Genomic DNA, 25,511 nt, shown 5'->3' with positions numbered 1-25,511 from the left:
CTATAACTACTCCAGTGAACTGTGCATAGTTTTTGTAAGTTGGGGAAATTCTTCTAAGGCGTGCATCTAGATCCGCAGTGAAGTTTTCCCAGTTGGCTTTTTGGAAATTCCATCTTGGTCTAGGAAATGATGTTATCACTGGAATTTGGGCTCCTAATTCCATAAAGATGGGACGGTGCTGGCTACTTGGAAAAAACCTCAAGAATATGTCTGAAAGTCTGTAGAGGCTGATTTTCACTATCAATGGAGATGAATGTCAAATCTAGGTTATATTCCTTATTCCAGGCTCTTGATTTAAAGGTGCCTTTTTCCTTGGCATCAAAATCCAAGTGAAGACGTTCAGCTAATATTTCCCCATTTTGATCATTCCTATCACATTTCCAAGAAGTATGATGACTGCTGAAGTCCTCAGAGTACACCGTTGAGTGGGAGTATGTCTGTAGAACATCATTTGGCCAAACAGTTACAGGTAGTTTATATACATTCACAATTGTAATGTCCACTATTTTAACAGCGATCTTATGGATTTCGTCATCAGTCGAAGAAGATCACAGCATTCTCAATACCATTTCGGACATTTGTTATGTTGCCGTAGCTACGACTGTGAGTAATCCCGAGAATGTTGTAGCCAGGGATTATTGCTCTAGATTTAACTTGATCTTCAGTTTCAATATGTGATTCTTGAATGAGAAGTAGATAGATGTTTTTTTCTCGTAGAAGTTTAGAAAGACACTGACATTTTTTCAGCTGGTTCGAAGAAGAACCGTTGTGAAGGTTTTTGAGTTTCCATGTGTAACTATGGTCAGGAGATTGCACAATAGTCTGGCCGCCAGTCACTCTAGCTCTTTAGAGTGACTGGCATGACCCAGGGTGTACCATGAGGAGGCGAGCTAGAATTGCACCCCTTTAATATTTTCCTTTAATAGACTGGTACAATGAGAAATTTACTCCAATCTTCTCAGATTCAATCTTCTGATGCAGCTTTATAAAGCAGCAATGCCATAAAAATGTTTACGCCTCCATTTCTAGCATTTCAGATCAAATGTTACTTACTTCAAATTCTTCTCCACATTTGTTTTCCCAATATATCTTCCCTCACAAATAAAATAATTAATGTTAAAAGAAAGAGCCTGTGTAGCTCAGTGGATGTGGCGTTTGCACACCGCCGCGCTAGGCCGCACGAAGGAAGTCTTGGTTTCGAGTCTAGTCGGCGACTAGAGGAAATTTTTCTAAGCCTTTTTTCGACCGGTTCCCGAGTTAGTCGATCTCTGGCACGGGCAAGCAGGTTTTTCCTCCCGGAAACTCGGGTTTTTCGTCCTGTAAACTCAAGAAAATCGACCGTAGAACCCACATTATTTCAGACATTAAATATATTGTGTTAGGGTTAGAGACCACGAGATGGCGGCACATTTGAGCCGTCTCTCTTCACTGCGTACCGCTTAATTAGTGATAGCCTTGGGCCATCTGTCTCTGATTGGGTACCAGTGGAGATTGAACTGCCCACTCAGTCTCCAAAAGTTAGGGCTAAATGGCCTCGCCTACTCTCGTATATACGGGAATAAAAAAGGCGTTAGCTGATGTTAAAAGAATGAGTCACACATATGTAAACAAAAACAAAATTTTTGAAACAGATTAGAATGATTTATGGTGATTGAAACCTATTCTAGTAAATTTAGTACAGAAACAGTCTTAAGTCATTCTTCCTCTAGATATTTTCAGTTACGAGTGGTTGACATTTAATAATTTTATAAGATAATTATTCCAGATACCCAAAATAACTCACAGTTTTTATATCAACTATTCAGATTCCTGGTATTTTTATCTTTGCACTGACAGATTGACTACAACTATCAATATTTTCTTTAGATTTTGCTAATGCTCTATTATGGTATATTTCTTGTTTTTAAAATCTTTCAACTTTTCTCCAATAATATTTGTATATTTGAGTTTTTTCTGGTCGAAATTTGCAGGTTTTCATTCATTTTGAAACTTTCTTATACAATTCTTGCTTTCAGTGTAATGCTAATTTTTATAGTTCTCAACAGATAACACAAAATATATTGTGTTATCTGTTGAGAAAACACTGCATCTATCAATTTAGACAGATTGCTGAGGTTGATTGAGATATACAACTATTATTGGGGAAAAGTGAGTTTGAAAACAAATCACATCAATGATCATTTTATATACCTGTTTCACTACATTTTTAAAGTAATGACAACTACTTGTTACTGTTGTCATTATTCCAAAAATGCTTGAGAAATTTTTTCACCCTTTCTATTGTAATGTTTTTTTTTTTTTTCCTGGGCTATTCAAAATTTCCGTGCTTATTTATTTATTTATTCGTATGGCATGAATATCAAAACATGCAGTACAATACACTGTCATTGCCGGCAAAGGTTGGTCGATTGGTAGAGCCTCTGCTACTAATGGCTCAGTTAAGTAAGTTTGAGCACGGTTAGTAGTTGGAAGGGGACCAATCGTTCGATGCTGTTGGCACACTCTCCCTCGATGAGTCTTTGGACTCCCTGGAGGTGTCGAATAATAATAATAATAATTCTATATGCTAATATATATATAAAGAAATTAAATGTAGCTTGTGCAGCTTATAATGTTTTCCATCTTGTGTGCCAGACTCTCAACATTAACATGAGTAACTTGAATTTGAAATAATATACTATACAAGGGGATGAAGGGGCTGAAAAGTTCTGATAAACACCTAAAACAAAAATGATATTAAAGCAACTGATATAACCACATGAAAGAATATATTTTTAATCCTTTTTACACCCTTTAATCCCCATGTTTCATCAAATTATAATAATTTGTTCATTTTCTTTTAGGATTATATAAGAAGACATGTCAGAGGTTTCGAATACACAGAGGTGCAGGCTGTCATCAAGTTTTTCGTGCTGCAAGAAAAGTCCACAGCTGAGATTCACCAAACTTTGTGTGAGACTTTAGGGGAACTGTGTGCCCCAGAACAGTCCCCTAAAGGTTACATTATGCACACCAGTGTGCAGAACTTTAGGTGTGCGCATGCACGTGCACGCACACACAAATAAGAATATAAGAATTTTTATGAGGGAAAGTTAGCAAGTTACAAATGGTTCTAAAAAATTAAACAAGTGAAATATGAACCTCAGAAACACATTTATTTCTCTTCATAATCTCCTTCAACATTTATACACTTGTCATGTCGCTTTATCAGTCCTTCAAAAGCAGCAGCACAGAATTCTTGTCTGTTGTTTCAGCAGGTCAAGCAGGTAAAAGTTCCTTGGGGCGAGTAGGGGACAGTAAGGTGAATATTGAAGGGGTTTCCCAGCAAAGTTCTTGAAATCTCTCCAGTTTTCCTGTAGATGAGGTTCTGCATTGTCAATCATGAGCAACACTCCTCTTGTCAGTAGGCTAGGATGCTTTCAGCAAACTGCATCCTGAAATCAATAAAATTCCACAGTATGATGTGGCATCCATATTTACTTCTGAAAATGAAAGTACTCACTGGAAATCCCAAAATACTGTAAGCAAAAGCTTGTGATGGCACACCCTTGAGCTTCTTGTTTGCTGGTGAAAAAGCATGCTTTGATTTGGGGGTAATAGTGAAGTCACAATTTATTCCCTATAACAATCTTGTTTAACATGTCTTCTCATTCATCTACATAGCAAATTTAAACGATCATGCATTTTGTTAGGCTAGACTATGAGAACAACCTACTGCATTTACTATACACTGTCTACATTTGCCTGTCATCCCAGATCATCTGTTCCACCTATCTCACAGTGTCTTCTGTCACAATCTCAACAGCACAACCAAGTCTTCATCATGAAGTGTCAAGCATCTGTGAAGAGTTCTGGATACAGTTGTGAACTGATGCACGTGACAAACACTTCTTGGCATAAACAGAATACATCTCGTTATGAATGTCCATTGCAGGAAACTTCTTTTGTCCATAAGAAGCACAAAATGCACAACTGCATGCTGTTGTGCATTTTGTGGGCACAATAATTATATACAACTGTTCAACAGCTATACTCTCTTCAATCATGGATGCCATTTTAGACCACTGAAACAGCTATTCATTTCCAATTCATTCGTTCTGTTTTTGTTTGTAACTTATTTAACGTTCCATTGTACATTCTGAAGTATTATTCAAGCTCTCAGGTTGATTATTAATAATCAACCTGAGAGCATTGTAGAATGACAGCATAACATTTGCTGTCATTATCAAAATCATCATGTTGATATTTTGCACTTTTGGTGGCTATTTCCAGATGTTTGCCACTCTCTCAGTATCAGTCTGTATTCTGGCAAGTTGCAAATTGACTACTATGACAGTGCCACATGATTAAGTTTACATTATTACTAATCTCCTATTAATAATTTTCCTCCAAATTAGTCTATTACTTGACAGCACACCAATATTGTTGTATATAACATTTTGGTCTTGTAAGACACACTTCTGACTGAATTGATCCAACTCAATCTTGGTCTTCCTCTGGGTCTTTTTCTTGCCATCAAAACACCTGTTTTTATAACTTTTCCTCTCTCTTTAGCTACTTCAGCTGTTTGATATGATTTTCCAGCTTGTTTAAATGGAGTGACAGTTAATATATTTATAAAACCACTTACTTTACATTCCAGACAATGAATAATTTTAAACTTTGGACTTCTTGGAAAGAGGAGGGGAAGAGGATCCTCGAACTGAGGCAAAGAACAAAACATTTTGGATAGTACTGTTATAATAGAACCAGGAACACAATATTAAAAAATTAGCATGGTTTTATAAACATGTTTTTTAAACCTTACCTTTCAGAAGTCAAGACATTCTGCTGTACATCTTTATAAACAAAACTCAAACTTCTTTGTAACGTGAATACTGCATGGTGAAATATCCTTGTAAGTAGCCCACTGGTTCTACAAATAACATTTATTAAAATATTTTCAAATTCAGTCAAATAAAAAATATTTTGGTATACTGAAGAAAACTGCATTACTAAAAATAGTAAATTAAATATAATTTAAGTGCTTCTAAGAAAGGAAAGCACGAACTTATTCGTTTTAAGCACCAGATTAAAAGCCATATTTAGAAAAAAAAGACCTAACTGCTATCTTAAAAATCAATAAATCTATGTAACTATTTATATTATGATTTATTGTCAATATCCACCAGATTAAAATGTTGGTTCATGTTGCACTGATTCACATGTTTAAGTTCACAAAATAAAAAACTACATGATATTGGCATGAAAACCAATGATTTAATAGCTAAGTTATTTATGAGCAATGTTTGAACAGCTCAAGCTAGCATTATTAAGTAAACTTCAGAGATTCACACTCAACCAAGACCAAGAAAGAAATCTAGGATAACAAGGGTGACTAGTGGAGTGCCTCGCTCTGTTACTATGGGATCCATCCATCCATCAGTGGCTCTAACAGGCACTTAAGCGCCCACGTATTCTTGGATTTCCTAAACGTAATACGAGGATAAGGTAGTTATCCCCTATGCCACTAAGTATTGTTTGTAAATTGCGTGTGTTCATGGGCCAGTTTGCCTGTTCTGAGGGACGAAAAACCCTCTGCCTCTGTATGAGACTGGCTAACTCACATTTAGTTGAAAGAGACCAGATAAAGATTCCTCACGACATGGATGGGAATCAAACCCAGGTCTTTCTGACCAACAGGCTTTGTCTATACCGACTGAGCTACAGAGGCTCTTGTTACTATGGAATACTAGTCTTTAATTTGTATATTAATGATATAGGGAATGATTTAATTTAAAGGGGGGGGTATAGTCAGTTGTTTGCTGATGACGCAAAACTGGGGAGGGCAAATTAATAAAGGTAATGTAAATATCCTGCATTTAAATAAACAGGCATTGTGGACAAATGATAACGGCTGTTAATTTAATGTTGCAAAATATAAAAGTTATGCACTTCGGGATGAAACAATTACATAGTGTGCCACAGTGTTGGCACTAGATTGCAAAAAAATGATGAGGTTAGGGATTTTGGGCTAATGGGGGATAGAGTTCAGAGGGCATAATGCAGAAGTTGGCAAAATAGCTCAAAGGATTACTTGGATAGTGAAAAATACACTAACAAACAAAGACAGGGAAGTTATTATCTGTCTTTATAAGACTATGTATGATTCAGCCACATCTTGACTATGCACAGATTGGTCACCTGCATTTGGGGAGGGGGGGGACAAGAGGATCAAGATATAAGTAACTAAGCTGGTGACAGGTCTATGGAATGCGATGGAATTTTTACTCTGAAGACAGACTGAAGGTGTGTGTGCACTGAAAATTTTAATTGATAGGTGGAAAACAGGAGACATGACAAAACTTATAAGTTACTAAAAGGGTTGTGTCAATTTATAAGATTGACACAAGATATTTTTCAATATATGACACAGAGCGAGAGAGAACTAGAGGTTCTGTAATAGTGTTCAAGCTAGATTTTATGCTTGGAGAGTGGTTAATGAGTAAAATGAATGGCCAGAAGTAGTTCTGAGTGCCCAACAAGTGAGAGTTTAAGGATAAGTATGATAGCTTTGTGTTTATAAAGGTTAGTGTGGAGTCTCTCATGATGAGTCATCTGACTCCATGGTGATACCTGTATAATAATAATAATAACAATAATAAAACTGAGTTCTGTAGAAACCGAGCTGCATCCAGGAACAGGCTATGATTTAAACTGGGATTTGTGTAGTAGCCTAGCTTTCTTCCACATGATGAAATGGTCTTTATCCAAGATATACTATACTATAATGCTTTTAGGTTGCCCATATTGACTGTACCTTTTGTTCTTTTTTTCTGACCATTGTGGTCCATCATATATGGGCAAGACATGATGGTGGGTCATATATAAACAAATGATACTGCATACTATACACTTGGGAAGGGGAGATGATCTTGGTAGTCGTCTCAGGAAAGTAGAACCTTCATTCCAAGGTTTGTAGGTTATTCTATGTTGTTTTACAAGTGAGCCCAATCCAGTATCTGATCCCTGATGCAGGGAAGAGATATAGTGGTTAGAGTGAGGAGTAGGTATTCTGTTTAAGAAGTCTGGCAAGGGTTTCTCTGTTGAATCCATTTTGTTCAAAAGATATAAGGCTTGTACTTGTTGTTTCAGTGCTGATTCTGAGGACAAAATTCATCCTGCCCTAGAAGCTAAAGTCTTCTAAATTCCAAATTTTGAGGCAAAATACAATCTATCATCTTGCCATTTGGCCACATTCTTCTTCTTTTTCTTTTCTTTTTTTTTTTTTTTACAGTTTCTGAAGTGAATATCAGAGGATATCCACTTCTCAATTATTTTTATCACTTTAGTGGAAATGAATGCATTTGTTATGAAGCAATCAGATGAGTCCCTCTTCTCATTCTTCTTCTTCTGTAAGCTAGCAACACAGGAAGATACCCACATGCCACTTCACCATCTTGCCCAGATACTTTGAATTCAAAGCGTATTGGTTTTCTGCTTTCAAAGTGCAGAGAAAATTCCATTCTCAGGACCAGCACTGCATCTGGAACAACAAGCATTAATTACATATTTCAGACAAAATGGATACAACAGACAAAAAACCTCATCAAACCCCTTAAAACACTCCTGTTCCACACCAACCAGACTATACATAAACCATCTCTCTATCCTACTAACACATCAGGTCAACTTCTAAAACAATGAAGATTAGAACAGCTTACAAACCTCTGAAGATTCCAGAAACAAATCAAAGACAGTCAGGATCCTCTTCCCTTTCCAAGGAGTCTACAGTATTCACTTGTCAATGTTGAATTGGGTATTCCAGACAGGATGAACCACCTTGATCATAAAAAAGTAACATTCAACATAAAAGTGTACTAACACAACATGCCTTGGTTTGAAGACCATTTCAACAGATGGAAGAAAATCAAGCTATTATATGAATCCCAATTTAAATCGCTTTGAAATAAATCAAGTTTATGATATTTGAACAAATATATAACAGCTATGTATCTGTTTATCTTAAATTTTGTTTAAGACTTGTTTAAAAAATTCTCATCTCATAAAAGCATGTCTGTCTATTATATCTCTGTTAGTTGAGTTTTCAACTAACAGACATACTGAATTTCAATAATGTGTGGAGTGAAATGACAGCATGCTACGTAAAGCAGATGATTCATGTAACAGAAAGATGCTGCTTTTTCAGTTTCAATAAAATACTGATGCCTACAGATACAAGTGCCTCTACACTCCACTTTTATTCACCATTATCTATTATAGTTTGTAACCCTAGAATAAAAAGTAATGCCAGGTACCTTATCAAAGTGCAAATTTTTTAAACCTCTTATTCAAAACAAATTTGGATTTTTGTTGGAGTTTGTGAACAAAGGCTGCTTTGCAATACTGACATTCAATTTCCAGTCTAATCAGGAGAATAAAAAATCATTAAAAACTGTTCACCCTAATGATTTATTTTTACTTACCCATGAGGCTACAAATTAAATATTTACCATTACCAACTAAATTTTGTTATGAAAAAAGAATACCAAATGAAAAAATCTTGAGGGAATGAAGATCACATATACATATATATATTTGTTGCACTTTTTACATGTTTACTTGAAAAAAAAAATTAAATTTATTTACTGCTGAAAATTTATTTTAATTTATTTTGTGAAAAATGAGGAAGAGAATATTATATCTGAAAATGAGGGATTCAAAATCAATGTGTATATGGAAAAGGAAGAATATAATACAGAAAATCAAACAGAAAGAATAAAAAGCCAGTCCATAGGTAGGGCAGCGAATATCAGAATTTCAGAACACAAGGACTACATCTGTTTTCACCAGTATAGCCATTCTGGTCTTGCAGACCATGCTCTGGATACATGCCACTGAATACGGTGGAAGAAAGCCACAATAATACACCATAGCAAGTTCAAATATGATATTTGAACTTGCTACGATTATTAATTAACTTAAGGAATTCACAACATACACTAGAATATAAATTAAATTAAACTTTAATATATATTTCCAATATTTCGGTAACGTCACGTTGCCATCTTCAAAGGAACTTAAAATAAAGACGTGCATGCAGGCACTACATAAAGTAAATGAGGATGAAGCGAGGAAGCTATTGTTTCTCCTAAAAGTCCTGATGGCCACTAGTGGGCTATGCAAGTATTCTTGGCCATTGTGCTGAAGATCTCTTGATGTACGTCTCCCAAATTTGGGGCAGTCTCATGCAACCAAATTTGTTGAGGTTTGGCATGTTTCTTAGGGCTGAGGCTGATTCCATGAAAAGTCTTCCAAATTTGAACTTGCTACGGTGTATTATTGTGGCTTTCTTCCAGTGGCATGTATCCAGAGCATGGTCTGCAAAGACCAGAGTAGCTATACTGGTGAAAATGGATGTAGTCCTTGTGTTCTGAAATTCTGATATTCATTGTCCTGCTTATTTGGCCAAAGTAGGACAGCTTACAGCTGCAAGGGACCTGGTATACACCAGGTAAGTCTAGGGGAAGTGGTTGGTCTTTAGTAGAGCGGATAAAGGATGCCAATTTTCTATATGGTATCATATAGCCATGCATCATTGTCTACAGTGGAACTCCGCTGATTTGTCAAAAGGTTTTGCACATGATGTGCAGTTTTCTCTTTCAAATCTTCCAAGTGAAGAGCTCTGAAACACCATGCTTTTGAGTTAACCATAAAACCAAAGTCACCTAATATGCATTTTCATTTTTTTTTTTAAATGAAATAAAATTGCTGTTATACGAGCAATTTTGAAATGTAGATCTTTTTTCCAAAAAAGATAAAAGAATAAGCAGGAGTTTCCTTGGATTTCCCAGAAATTAAATCCCAAATTAAGGTTTTATGTACCACATGCTTTATGCACATACAGTTTATACCATGCTAAGATGTATTATCTTATTATGCTCACTATGATCAGATGGGTTTGCTCTTTGCAGGCCTGGTTGGCTGAGTGGTTATTGTACCCGCTGTCCAACCAACAGGCTGTGGATTTGAATCCCATATACTTGGCAAGAGTTTTGATTAACGCGCTTTTAACCCTGCGGAGCTTGCAGCTGATCTGACAGATACATACAAAATGTTTAATATAAATATTCTTACACAATTCAGTGTATAGCTTGAAGGTCATGAGTAGTGTGCATTCATATGTTACGAATGATATTCCGCACTGATTTTGGCTGTCAGTTTGGTTTAACACATGTTATGTAAAGGTTTGTGATATATGACTGTAAATTGTATCTGAGAGATAACGCGATCTCCGATGTCAGTATAGCATGGTTTAGTTTTTTTTTTTTTTTTTTTTTTTTTAATTCTTTGTTCAATAATTTCTAGAGTGTAACTGAAAATAAATAAACCATCATGTATTACTGAAATAGAGAGCCAAAGGCTTATTTATCATACATGTCCTTTAGGAGATGTGCTTTACATTATGGAAAATACTAAGGAAAGTGATCGGGAGCTTACTCCACCTTTACTACAAGTTGCACATAAGGTCGCTTATGCTTGCATCCGCTGAAACTTTTAGTTTCTATATATTCGGCACGAAACTCTTGTAGTTTCTATATTCGGCTATAAATAATGTTGGATTCAATATTAACTTAATTTGTACCATCATGTATTATATTTACAGTGTTTTTTCTTTATGTTCATTGCTTGTTTGCCAAGGTCTCTCCAGACCTTGTCTACGATAACAATCATTTTGATTGTTATCATAGAAAATATGCCAATAAGAAAAAAACTAAAACTGTTCAAAAGACTCTTGATAACTTCTTTTGATAAAAAAATTGCAGTAAATAATGTAGGTACAAGTATTTATTAAACATTTATTTGCATTAATTTTTTATCTTTCCTAAAAGAGTACCATATAAAACGAATTATTAATACAGTAATCGATCATGGACGAATTGTAATTTTTACCATTGATTATTAGATTTGATTAACACGATTTTGATATATGTGGTAACATCGAGGGATTAATTAACTGCATTAATCGAGGGATAGGGATACCTGTATGTGGTTACATTTTGTTGACGCTATATTTGAAGTCGGGTCTCGCTCTGAGTCAGAATTACTTCAGACACTATTCATTACTGATTATTTTTTGCTACACAGCTACTCCTTTCCATGGCACAAAGGAATATAGGATTACATGTAATTCATTCTATCCAATAGGAGCTTATCATACAACACATACACAGGAATCTTCAAAATAAAATTCATTCGATAGATTACCATACGATAAGTTGGAGTACAAGCTGCAGAGGATAGGAATAGATAGTATATTGGTAAAATTGTTTGGAGATTGGCTTTCTGAATGATACCAGCAAATCGTGTATGATGGAAATATCTATATGTTTGTGCAATCTTTAGAAATATGTCAACAAACTTGACATATTTCCAAATATTTCAAAATGGAGTGTACAGTGATATTTTTACAGGAAAAACAAATATTCAAAGCTAAAAATTCACTTTTCGCTATTTAGTGCTCAGTGGGTTCTTGCCTATATTACACCTTGACATCTGCAGGGCATTGACAAAATCAATTTCCTGATGGATGTAACTGTCAATTCATAGTTCCATACTCTTATAATGGCTTCTTAGAGCTCCCGAAGTGCTTTCAGCTTCTTCTTGTGTATTTCAGTCCCCATTTGGTACCACAAATTCTCAACAGGGTTGAGATCTGGGATGTTTCTGGGCCATGGCAGTCACTGAATCAAGTGTTCACTGAGCCACTTATTAACCCTGAATAAAAACTAAAGCTTTTTTAAGTACTAAACTCAATTTGCATGATACATTTTAGGAATATAATAGCATTACTTATACATTTTGCCCTATGACAAGGGGTAAAGTCATCCTAAAAGATGCAGTTCATCTTTATGGTAAAATGGTCTCTGATAGTACGAGCAATTCTTCTAAAATTTTCTGGTGCACTTGTGCATTTACTGAACATTTTGTGAAATGCAAGCAACCAACACCTTGATACGACGTACAGCACTAAATCCTCTGACTGGCTAAGAATTTGACTGTTGATAGTAGATAGTCAGGGTTGAATTTTTCCCCTGATCATCTTTGAACTGTCTGTCTGTCATAGGTACTCTGCAGGTTAAACTTTTTTTGTCAGGAAAAAATTACTCTTTTCCACTAATCAGGGCTCCATCCTTTGCACCAACTTAACCAAGTCAATCTCATTTTTAGGCCATCTGACTATCAGTTCCTCCTGACAAGTACAAAGCTTGCCACAATTTCTGTTTGTTCTTTCCAGGACCATTTCAGTACTCCAGATGATAGCAGCACCTATTACCTTATAAAGAAACCCATGGGAATGACAGATGATGCAATACAACAAAATATCTAATGATAAACCAATGAAAATGACCATTTAACTACTAAAATTTATATTTATGTAAAGTGATGTGGTTTTATGGAACTTGAAAGAAATTAGCCAGCACACTAAATTAGTTGTATACAAGACAGTATTCACACCAGTTTTAACTTGTGGATCTGAGAACTAGGTTAGAAATAAAACACTTGATCAAAGTCTGGAGACCTCTGACAGGAGAGTTCCACGAAAGATTAGCAGAGTGAACAGATGGCATCAATGCCATCTGTTCACTCTGCTAATCTTTCGTGGTATACCATTAAAAATGAGGATATAAGGAAAGAACTTGCCAGTGTTAGCATTCAGAAATGTGTTATTAGTACTAATCTCAGGTGGTATGGTCCCTTAAACAGAATGAGAAAGGAAGAATGAGCATAATAATAGTTCTTTGCCAGGTTGGTAGAAAAGAGAGCCAGAGGAAAACCAATATGTAGATGGATTGATACAATAAAAAGTGCCTTAAAAGACAGAAATATAAGATCTGAAATGTTGGAGTCTCGACAGATAACAGAATAATTTGGAGGAAAATTGTTGATTGGAAGTTAGTAATGGTGTAACTTTTTTCATGTTGCACTATCATAATTATCCTGTACACCACCTGAGAGTATGTATCAGAAATTTGATGATGACAATGATTTTCCTTTATCAAAACTGTTTAAAAAATAAAAGATATCAGGGTTACAATACAGCAATAAAGAAATACAACAATATTACTTCTACAAATACTATTTGTACAAGCAAGCCTATTGATCTAATAATTCTGTTTACACTGCTAAAATGAAGGAAGGAGTACCTACAGTCTTCAACACTAAACATTAATTAGGTAATGGTTTCTTGAACGGCAGGCAGTTTCAAACAGCTACATAGGCAAACATCAAAATGGAGAATTAGATAACAATACTTATTTCTGCCTATGGTCCCATAGAACGTTCCAAAGAAGAAGTAAAAATATTTTGAGTCATTGGAGAAGGAAACAGACAAATTAAAAAAAAGGAAAGTGAAGATCTAAACTGCAAAATAGGAATTTGAATACCAGATAGATATGGACTGGAAAAATTTGTAGAAAAGAGCAAAGCTAATAACAATGTTAAGTACTTGCTGAATTTCTGTTCAGGACATGAACTAGTCATTACTAATACCGTGTACCATCATAAAGATATGCACAAATTCACATGGAGACAAGAAATAAGAAAAGTCTCACTTACTGTGTTATTGCTGTTAACAACATTTTCATGGTGGTTCAGGATACAACAGAATACAGAGGATTTGAAATAGGAAAAGATCACCATTTAGTTTTCAACAGAATAAAAATTAATTTCATATTGAAAAACATAAATATTAAAAATAATCAAACACGAACAGATTTCAGAGGTGAAATGAACACTCAAATATACAAACATCATTTAAGAACAAATAAAATACTTTGGGGGGGGGGGTTTAAAGGTCAAAGCTGTATAACTGAGAGGAGACCTCCACATAGCCTATAAATGAATGCAGAGACCAGGGCTTCTGACATAATGTCCAATCCTCGCCAGCTCGTGGTGCACCCAGTTGGGTATCTACCTGGATACTGAACGAACGAGGATGGGCAAGCAATTTGGGATTTAGCCAATCAAATTGTATTCTTATTGGCTTAAACCAATATACAAAATGATGGCACAACATGACAAAATTTCATGCCTGCTGTCGCTTCGCCCGGTTAAACAAGGCTTGTTTTCGCAAGGGAACCAGGGCGAACAGCGAAAAGTCAGCTACTGGAACAAATCTGAAAGCACACCATAATATCACCAGATATTGGGTAACTCAATATCACCAGAGTTAAAGATCGGTACTATCAACATAAGAAGCCTGAATAGCAAAGAAATGGAGCTAGCTGAGGAATTAGATAAGTACCAGATAGACATAATAGGGGTGACTGAAACAAAAAAGACAAAAACTGGTGAGATCTTTCCGAGCAATAAATACAAAATGTTATATTCAGGCAATGACAATCAAGGAAAAGAAGCAGTAGCCATAGTATTCAGCACTAAATACGAGGCTAATCTTCTTGAATGGCAGGCAGCCTCAAGTAGAGTGATGTGGGCAAATATAAGAATGGGGAATTGGACAATGAGACTTATTTGTGCCTATGGTCCCATAGAAGGTTCTACTAAGGTAGAAGTGGAGGAATTTTTTTGATGCTTTAGAGAAAGCAACTGACACAACGAAAAAGGAAAAGATGGTACTTGTTGGGATCTAAATAGCAGAGCAGGAAATGATTGTCAGACATACAATAATATTTTGGGAAAATTTAGAGAAAAGAGCAAAACTAATAATAGTGGCAAATACCTGTTGGATTTCTGCTCAGGACATGGACTGGTTATTACTAACACCATGTTCCAACATAAAAATGTGCACAAATTCACATAGAGAGAAGAGGCAAGGAATAAGAAAAGTCTCATTGACTATGTTATTGTTGATAGTGATGTTTTCTCCCTGGTGCAGAACAAAAGAATGTACAGAGGATTTGAAATTGGAAGTGATCACTATTTAGTCTTGAGCAGGATAAAATTGAATTTCATATTGAAAAGAATAACATGTAAGAAAGTTTTAAAGCGAATAAAAGTTCAGCAGCTCTCAGATGTGAACTGTAGACTAAAATCCACAAAGATTATTGAAGAAAAAATGAAAGAGTTTGAGAACAGAAAGCAAACCTTGGAGAATCAGTGGCAAGGCTTGAAGAAAACCCTGATTGATTCAGCCAGAGAGGCATGTGGTTATGTTGTGTGCAAGGATAGAAAAATCAGAACTCCATGGTGGACACAGGAAGTTAAAGAGGCAGTGAAGGAAAAGAAGAAAGCACATAAAAGTTCCTAGCATATAAGTCATCTTGTGCTCTTAGAGAATACAGAGACAAATGTTAAGAAAGCTAAACACTGTGTAAAACTAGCTAAACAAAAGTCACGGGAGGACTTTGGCAAGAATATAGAAAATAATTATCAAGAAGGTGGCAAAATATTCTGGAGATTGTTGAGAAGCTCAGAAATAGAGGAAAGAGTGCTGTAAAAGGAATTAGAGATGCTAAAGGTGACATTAAAACAGGAGAAAAAGATATCCTTGAAGTATGGGGTAATTACTTCGAGAAATTGCTAAATGAAACAAGCAGTGATAGCACAGTGGTAAAAAACACTCAACAGGCACACAGTCAGGAAGACATATCCGTACTTGAAGTAGAAAAAGCCATCAAAGGCTTGAAAAGTGGAAAGGCAGCAGGAGTAGATGATATTCGACCAGAAATGCTGAACTATGGTGGTATAAAAGTCTTACAGTGTCTGCACTGCATAGTTCAGAATGCCTGGGCAGAGGAACGAATTCCTAATGATTGGAGTAGAGCTCTAATTCTACCCATATATAAAAAGGGAAAAAAAACTGAATGTGAGAATTACAGAGATATATCCTTATTGAGTGTTCCTGGTAAGATATATGCAAGTATACTTGAGAAACGGTTGAGAAGAATTGTGGAAGAAAAGCTTGGTGAAGAACAAGCTGGATTCAGTCCAAATAGAGGCTCTCAGGATCAGATCTTCACTTTATGACAAATAGCTGAGAAAGCATGGGAATATAACAAAGATCTGTATTTAAGTTTTGTCAATCTGGAGAAGGCATATGACACGAAGAGAGAGAGATATAATATGCTACTGTTATATGGTGTCAATGGGGCATTATATCAAGCATTACTTAGTCTTAATTTGAGTTGTAAATCAGCAGTTAGGATTGAAGGAAGTACAGGAAGATGGTTTAATGTTAAATCTGGTGTGAGAAAAGGATGTACATTATCCTCTCTGTTATTCATTATCTATATGGATCACATTATGAAGGAAAGTGGTATTAAACATATCAGAATTGGATATGTTACTGTCAGCTCTTTGCTTTATGCGGACGATCTTATACTTCTAAATAAATCTGCAAAATTCCCTGACTAAATTGAATAACTGTTGTAATAGATATGGTTTGAAGGTCAGCAATAAAAAGACAAAGATGATGAAAATAGGTAGAATCGTTGAAAATGTCAACTGTGTTGTGAACGGAGAACCTGTGGAACAAGTAAAACATTTCAGCTACTTAGGTACAATTTTTAGTGAAGATGGTAAATTAAATATGGAAATAGACAACAGAATCAACAAAGCTGGTATGGTTAGAAGTCAATTGAATAAATTCATTATGGAATAAGAGAGAAATTAGTCGGAACACTAAATTAGCTGTATACAAGACAGTGTTCAAACCAGTTTTAACTCATGGATCTGAGAGCTGGGTCCGAAGTAAAACACTTGACCAAAGACTAGAGATCGCAGATATGAGAGTCCTGAGAACTTTTGACTCTTCAAAATTTGAGTCATCAGAATTCAAGGAGAACCGGACTACCAGTCTGGAACTCAGGGGGTTGGGTGCTGCAGGTGCCGGGGATGGGGAGTGGAAACCCACTTTCAAGTCTTCAGAATTCAAGGAGAACCAGCCTACCAGTCAGGAAATCGGGGGGGGGGGGGGGGGGGGGGGGGCATAACCGTCAGATGGATGAGCCTCCCTAGTAAGATATATATAGTCTATGTTTAAGTTGCAAGTTAGCAATTAGAACTGAAGGAAATAAAATGGTTTGATGTACAATCATGTGAAATAAGGTGCACACTATCTGCACTATTATTCATATCGATATGGATCATATTAAAAAGGATAGTAGGATTAAGCCTGATATGAAAATTGGAATCTCAACTCTTCATGCAGATGATGTTATATTCTTAGATATATATAGTACAAGTCTGCAGGATTCCTTAACTAAACTGAACTACCGTAGCAAATTTGGTATGAAAATCAGCAATAAAAAGAAGACAACTATCACAACAAACAGAACACAAAAAAAATCAGCTACATCCTATCAACTAAATTATTTAGCAAAGTTAAATATGGAAACTGACAATAGAATATATAAATAACAACGCTGGTTGGGAAGGAGCGAGCCAGTGGCAGATCATACATAGCACTGCGACACTACAGCACTCCCAAGAAAAAAATTAAATTTTGTTTGTGTTTATAAATAATAACAATACTTAAAACATTATATAAATGCAATACAACATGTTAAAGGTTACAGCTTATGTTTTGACATCAATTGAATAGTTAATAATTGGAATTGTTCGATTAACACTTTAGATTATGAAACAAGTTTACTGCGATCTAACGCAGTGTCAGAATTACCACATTAGGCCAATTGCAGCTAGCCTTGCTGATATTCATTTGTGCTTCTCGTTGCACATTACAAGTGGTTCCAACACTGCTCATCTGGGCAATGTATCTGTGTTATTACGTGCGTTATTTCTGTGAGATACGAAACTTTTATTATTGGTGCGTGTTCGTGGTGAGGGGGAACTATTTTTTGTAAATCTTTTATTTTGTTAAAATAACATATAATTATTTATTTATTATAGATACAAGGCTGAATCATGACGAGTGTCACTATTGAAAATATGAAAAGAATTATATTTTTTCAATTATCGTTACACGAAACAAATGCACTGCGATCTAACGCAGTGTGAGAATTATCGCGGCAATTGCAGCTAGACTCGCCAATATTTATTTACGCTTCTCACTGCACGTTACAAGTGATTCCGACACTGCTCGTTTGGGCAGTGTTGCTTACAGATAAATTGTATGCATGCACGCGTTCTGTGAGATACGAAACTTTTATTATTGGGGTTTGTTCGTGGTGAGGGTGGAATATTTTTAATAAAGCAATTTTTTAATATGTAAATTTAAATTTATTTATTAATAAATTGGTTACTGATTAGGAAAAAAAATTTTTTTTTTTTTATTTTGTATATGCAGCACCCCCACTTAAAATTTTCACCGGCCGCCACTATTAGCCCCTAAACTAGCAATATAAACAACAGTGATTAAACCAATTTCAACTTATGCATCTGAGAGTTTGGTTAGAAATAAAGCAGTTGATCAAAGACTAGAGACTACAGATATGAGAATTCTGAGAAAAATTAGAGGAGTAAACAGATGGCATCAATGGCAGAATTATATTAAAAATGAAGATATTAGGAAAGAATTTGATATTGTTACCATTCAGGAATGTGTGAACAGAGCTAATCGCAGGTGGTACAGTGTATGGCAAGGATGTATACTATCCCCTATACTCTTTAATTTATATACTGAAGAAATATACAAGGAAGTTGAAAACATAAAAGGAGTATCAATAGGAAGAAGGAACATAAACAATCTAAGATATGCTGATGATACAGTTCTGTTGGTAGAAAAAAAAAGATATAGAAAATCTAATCAACAATATAAAAGTTATGAGTGAGGGATATGGTTTTCTTTTAATTCCAAGAAAACCAAGACAATGGCAATAACCAGGAAAAAGACAACACCTAAAATCGATATCAAAATAGATTGATATATCTATTCAGCAAGTAGATAAATTTATGTATCTCGTCATCTTAATAACGGAAGATGGAAGAAGCACCAAAAAAATAAAAAGAAAAAGAAGAATTGAAATCTCTATAGAGAAATTCAACACAATGAAAAATTTTCTGACATCTAGAGATCTGAGCATAAAATTGGGAGGATAAGGTTAACAAAATGCTATATATGGTCAATACTACTGTGGGGGATGAGACATGGACAATATTAAAAGGAAGCAGAAGATAAAATTAAAGCTTTTGAGATGTGGATTTTAAAAAGAATTATGAAGGTGTATCATGGACTCAGAAGAAACTGAATGCAGAAGTTCTACAAATGATGAAAAAAAAAGAGACATCTCTGTTAGATCCTGAATGGAGAGCTTTACAAGTAAATTCTTTATTCAGGATTTAACATGATAAATACTACTATTTAAGAAGATATCTGCACATCAGCTAATAATTATGAACTATTATTTTATGTAGAGTTATTCCTGCATAACTGAAATGAGAGGCAGAGAATTTTGTGCCAAAATAGTAAGAATTGTGTAAGAGAATTGTTGAGTTATTTGTAATTCCCATTAAGCTGTCTAGAACATTACGAAATTCTGAGAAAAATTATAAGTAGTAATCCGGAATAATCGTGTATAATTTGTACGAGTTGAGCATAGCGATGGAGGCTATACCTACGTAGAAAATGACATCAGAACAGCTATCTGGAATAATGTAACCTAACAGATTAGGGAGAGCGTAGGATCACCCAAGGGGCATGAACGAGGGGAATCGTGGGTAAAAACCACATTGAATAGAGAGCACCCGAAAAGGGTGAATAAAAGACGAAGCACACCATTTTACAGGGCTTTTTCCTTTTCGGTTCCTGGATTCAAGTTTTAGGAGGTTGTGTCGGGGGAGTCGTGAGAGAGTGGTGGATCAACTACGGTGATGACAGACGGCGGGTTCTTTTCTTGAGAATGCTTGAAGATTTCCAAGTGGAGCTGATCGCAATATGACGGCCTATGCAGAGTCGAGCCTTAGCAGAATGTCCCATTGGAGAAGTTTCCTGCAGAGTGGTAGACAGCACGCCACAGTAGGAAACAATTAAAAGAAAAGCATAGTGCATCACCAGGTGCAAAGACGGCCGATGAATATAGGGTAAGGTAATCCAGATCTACATGAGATGGCGGCATGAAATCTGAAACGATCCGGTAATGTAAAGATTTTCATTCTATGTTAAAAATCGCTTAGAAGAATAAGAAATTTGTGTATACTGTAATCTAAAGGACATTAGTAGAGAACTTTTAAGTGAGAAATTGACTGAATTAATTAAGACCCTGTGGAACAAACAAGAATTGTTGATAGGCAGTATTTTGATTGAGAATGGCTACGCTTGCTTAATGAAATTTAAAATTAAGATAGTTATTGATAGAGTATTAATGAAAGTGTTCAATGCGTGTTCTGTGAATGACTTGTGAAAGGAATTATATCCTAGTAGTATTATGCTTACACTTAATCTTATCCTCTCGTAATTGAAGGATTTTGCATACTCAAATTCATTGTGATTTAGTATGAACCTTAACTTAGAGTAAATTTTGATCCATTGAGTATTTCAAGTTTCTTAACTGTAAATGTTTTATGTTTTTCCAATAAACATGTTTTGTACCTTATACCTGAGTTTATGCCTGATTACGAATTCAAACCACCACTTACGAAATAGAACCTTTTGGCGGGAAGGAATTTTGATATAATTGCTTAAGTGAGATTAGAGTCATGACTGCTAACTGAATCTGCACAGCGCTAGCGTGAGATTAATTATTGCGTGTATCGCTTTTGAATTTAGAATTATTTCCCTGAACAAGAGTCCCGTCTGTTATAGGCTGTTGGCTGGCGCAGCATAATATAAATCTTGCCAATATCTGAAGAGGAGATAAATCTGAATTAATATTTTAGGGGCACGACAGTAGAGTAGAACGAGATATAATATAGGGTAAACAGCGACATAACAATAGAGCAGCTGGTAGGACTTAAACTGAGTAAGGTTAAAATAAGAAAGGATTAAATCAAGGAATAAGCAATTAAGTATAAATTAAGTATAAATAAACCTACCTTAAATAAATATTTAACATCTTGAAACTATCAAAAGAAAAAAGACCCAATATTTACTCATCATCATCAAATTCCTGCCATGCACCCTCATGGGGTGTACAGGATATGACAGTACTACATGAAAAATTTACATCATTACTAACTTCTTATCTACAATTTTCCTCCAAATCAGTCTGTTACTTGTCAAGACTCCAACATTATCAGATCTTATATTTCTATTGCCTAAGGCACTTTGTACCGTATAAATCCACCTATATCTTGGTCTTCCTCTGGGTCGTTTTCCTGCCAACCTGGCAGAGAACACTTGTTTTGCTAATCTTTCCTCTTCCATTCTATTTAAGTGACCATACCACCTGAGATTAGCTCTGCTAACGCATTCCTGGATGCTGACAATGTCAAGTTCTTTCCTAATATCCTCATTTTTAATATGATATTGCCATTGATGCCATCTGTTCACGCCTCTAATCTTTCTCAGGACTCTCATATCTGCGGGCTCTATCTTTGGTCAAGTGTTTTACTTCTGACCCAGCTCTCAGATCCATAAGTTAAAACTGGTTTGAACACTGTCTTGTATACAGCTAATTTAGTGTTCCGACTAATTTCTCTCTTATTCCATATGAATTTATTCAATTGACTCCTCACCATACCAGCTTTGCTGATTCTGTTGTCTATTTCTATATTTAATTTACCATCTTCAGTAAAAATCGTGCCTAAGTAATTGAAATGTTTTACTTGTTCCACAGGTTCTCCATTCACAACACAGTTGACATTTTCAATGATTCTGCCTATTTTCATTGTCTTTGTCTTTTTATTGCTGACCTTCATACCATATCTATTACAACAGCTATTCAATTTAGTCAGAGAATCTTGCAGACTTGTAGCGGATTTATTTAGAAGTATAACATCATCCGCATAAAGCAAAGAGCTGACATTAACATCTCCAATTTTGATATCAGGATTAATACCACTTTCCTTCATAATGTGATCCATATAGATAATAAATAACAGAGGGGATAATGTACATCCTTTTCTCACACCAGATTTAACATTAAACCATCTTCCTGTACTTCCTTCTATTCTAACTGCTGACTTACAATTCAATTAAATACTAAGTATTGCTTGATATAATGCCCCATTGACACCATATAACTGCAGCGTATTGAATAGCTTCTCTCTTGGCACCTTGTCATATGCCTTTTCCAAATCGACAAAACTTAAATACAGATCTTTGTTATATTTCCATGCTTTCTCGACTATTTGTCGTAAAGTGAAGATCTGATCCTGACAGCCTCTATTTGACCTGAATCCAGCTTGTTCTTCACCAAGCTTTTCTTCCACAATTCTTCTCAACCGTTTCTCAAGTATACTTGCATAGATCTTGCCAGGAACACTCAGTAGGGAAATACCTCTGTAATTCTCACATTCAGTTTTATTTCCCTTTTTATATATGGATACTATGAGAGCTCTACTCCAATCATCGGGAATTCGTCCCTCAGTCCAGGCTTTCTGAACTATGCTGTGAAGCCACTGTAAGACTTTTATACCACTATAGTTCAGCATTTCTGGTCGAATATCATCTACTCCTGCTGCCTTTCCACATTTCAAGCCTTTGATGGCTTTTTCTACTTCAAGTATGGATATGTATTCCTGACTGCATGCCTGGTCAGTGTTTTTTTACCACTGTGTGTGTGTCATCACTGCTTGTTTCATTTAGCAGTTTTTCAAAGTAATTACTCCATACTTCAAGGATATCTTTTTCTCCTGTTTTCATGTCACCTTTATCATCTCTAACTCCTTTTACAGCACTCTTTCCTCCATTCCTAAGCTTCTTCAACAACCTCCAGAATATTTTGCCACCTTCTTGATATTTATTTTCTATATTCTTGCCAAAGTTCTCCCATGACTTTTATTTAGCTAGTTTTACACACTGTTTAGCTTTCTGACATTTGTCTCTATATTCTGTAAGAGTAAAAGCTGACTTATTTGCCAGGAACTTTTGATATGCTTTCTTCTTTTCTTTCACTGCCTCTTTAACTTCCTGCGTCCACCAGGGAGTTCTGATTTTTTTATCCTTGCACACAACCTCACCACATGCCTCTCTGGCAGAATCAATCAATGTTTTCTTCAGAGTTTGCCACTGAATCTCCAAGGTTTGATTCCTGTTCTCAAACTCTTTCATTTTTTCTTCAATAATCTTTCTGTATTTTAGTCTACAGTTCACATCTGAGAGCTGCTCAACTTTTATTCGCTTTAAAACTTTCTTACATGTTATTCTTTTCAATATGTAATTCAATTTTATCCTGCTCAAGACTAAATAGTGATCACTTCCAATTTCAAATCCTCTCTACACTCTGGTGTCCTGCACCAGGGAGAAAACATCACTATCAACAATAACATAGTCAATGAGACTTTTCTTATTTCTAGCCTCTTCTCTCCATGTGAATTTGTACACATTTTTATGTTGGAACATGGTGTTAGTAATAACCAGTCCATGTCCTGAGCAGAAATCCAACAGATATTTGCCATTATTATTAGCTTTGCTCTTTTCTCCAAATTTTCCCAAAATATTTTTATATGTCTCACAATCATTTCCTACTCTGCTATTTAGATCCCCAACAAGGACCAACTTTTCCTTTTTCATTGTGTCAGTTGCTTTTTCTAAAGCGTCAAAAAATTCCTCCACTTCTACCTTAGTAGAACCTTCTGTGGGACCATAGGCACAAATAAGTCTCATTGTCCAGTTCCCCATTCTCATATTTGCCCACATTACTCTACTTGAGGCTGACTGCGATTCAAGAAGATTAGCCTCATATTTTGTGTTGAATACTATGGCTACTCCTTCTTTTCCTTGATTGTCATTGCCTGAATATAAAATTTTGTATTTATTGCTCAGAAAGATCTCACCAGTTTTGGTCTTTTTTTGTTTCAGTCACCCCGATTATGTCGATCTGGTACTTATCTAATTCCTCAGCTAGCTCCATTTCTTTGCTATTCAGGCTTCTTGTGTTGATAGTACCGATCTTTAACTCTGGTGATGTTGAGTTGGGGTTTGTTTTCAGATTTGTTCCAGTAGCTGACTTTTCGCTGTTCGCCCTGGTTCCCTGGCAAAAACAACGGGGGCCTTGTTTAACCAGGCAACGCCCCAGCCGGCATGAAATTTTGTCATGTTGTACCATCATTTTTTATTTTGGTTTAACCAATAAGAATACAATTTGGTCGGCTAAATCCCAAATTGCCAGCCCATCCTCATTCGTTCAGTATCAAAGTAGATACCCAACAGGGTGCACCACGAGAATGTGAGGATTGGACATTAGGTCAGAAGCCCTGGTCGGTTCTCCGCATTCCTTTAAAGGCTATGTGGAGGTCTCCTCTCAGTTATACAGCTTTGACCCTTAAGTACTTGGAGCAGCAATCTTAAGAACTGGACATATCCGACATGAGGAATGAAGCTAGCAGAGAGACATGGTAGTCAACCTCCTGGATGGTGATGATACATGACGATGATGATAGTCACTTTTGTTTTCTGCAAGGTGCTAAGGTACATCTTAGCACTTTAAATCTCCCAATGGGAGAGTAAAGATTAGCAGAACAGGAAAAAGATTCTGAGTAAGATCAAGGGTTAGATGAATTGATGCAGAAGACTGAAACATAAGTATTGATAATGGAGTTGTAGCAGATAGTAGGCTAATTTGGAGGAAAATTGTTGATAGGAAGTTAGTAATAATGTAAATTTTCCATTATTCAAATTTTGAGAAACAAAACTCATTTTGAAAATTTGAGAAATGTAAAAAATGCAAATATTACTCTTATGAACTTAACTGGACTTGTAATGTTTGCTAGTGAAGAACATAAATCACAATTTAACTGTTATAAGCTAATACAGAATCTTAACAGAATTCAAAGAAATAATTTGTAATAGAATGCCATAACATTGAACTATTTCTTTGAATCCCATGGAGTTTTCTGTAGTGAGATTATTTTGTTCAAAACAGCATTATTTTTGTTATAAGGATATGGCCAGAACTAGTTCCTAGTTTCTTAAAATTAGCATGTCGACTACAGTGACTTGACTCTCTCATTTGTCAGGTAGCACAAATAATATTGAAGACAAGATCTAATAAAATCTCACTTAATTATTGTTACAGGTAACTCTTGTTATATGCAGTTTTGTTAACCATGGTTTCATTTCAGTACATACAGACTAGTGCTATTTCCTCTCCGAGGTTGTGGATGCTTCAGCACATGTGCCTTGTTTCCTACCTACATCTGCTGTGCTTAGTGTCCATACTGGTGTGGTATTGTCTTTATCTGTAAATACTTCTGCATCCTATGACACAAATTTCACAAAGAAATCTAGTAAGGATAAGGTGGAGGGTTGGGAGAATCCCAGACTAAGAAAATTACTACTTTCTTGAAGTTTAACCATCATGATTAACTTGCAGATGCAGCATCAACCCTTAGGTTAAAGAGACCTCCTGCTTTAAAAGAGAACTTCCCCCATTTCAAACACCATATGATGTTTGATTTGTTACTATTTTATAAGTAGTTCTTCCATATCTGGCTTTGAATCCCACCTA

General features: G+C 35.6%; 1 protein-coding gene across 4 annotated transcripts in view; it reads right to left on the bottom strand.

The window, feature by feature from the left end:
- The window catches only part of LOC150110513 (glycerol-3-phosphate acyltransferase 1, mitochondrial-like), a 297,539-nt gene that overhangs the window by 196,868 nt on the left and 75,160 nt on the right, over window positions 1-25,511 (bottom strand). For all 4 annotated transcript variants that reach the window (XM_090394365.1, XM_090394374.1, XM_090394356.1 and 1 more), the window contains exon 5: window positions 4,808-4,915. In XM_090394365.1, the coding sequence (XP_090250491.1) occupies window positions 4,808-4,915 (108 nt within the window). The remainder of the gene's footprint in view (window positions 1-4,807; window positions 4,916-25,511) is intronic.

Source organism: Typopeltis vanoorti, chromosome 1 (genome assembly GCF_054136105.1).
Source record: "Typopeltis vanoorti isolate ZY-2024b chromosome 1, IOZ_Tvanoo_1.0, whole genome shotgun sequence".
NCBI lineage: Eukaryota > Metazoa > Arthropoda > Arachnida > Uropygi > Thelyphonidae > Typopeltis > Typopeltis vanoorti.
Note: the sequence above shows the minus strand (reverse complement) of the source record. Positions and strands in the feature narration are given on the sequence as shown.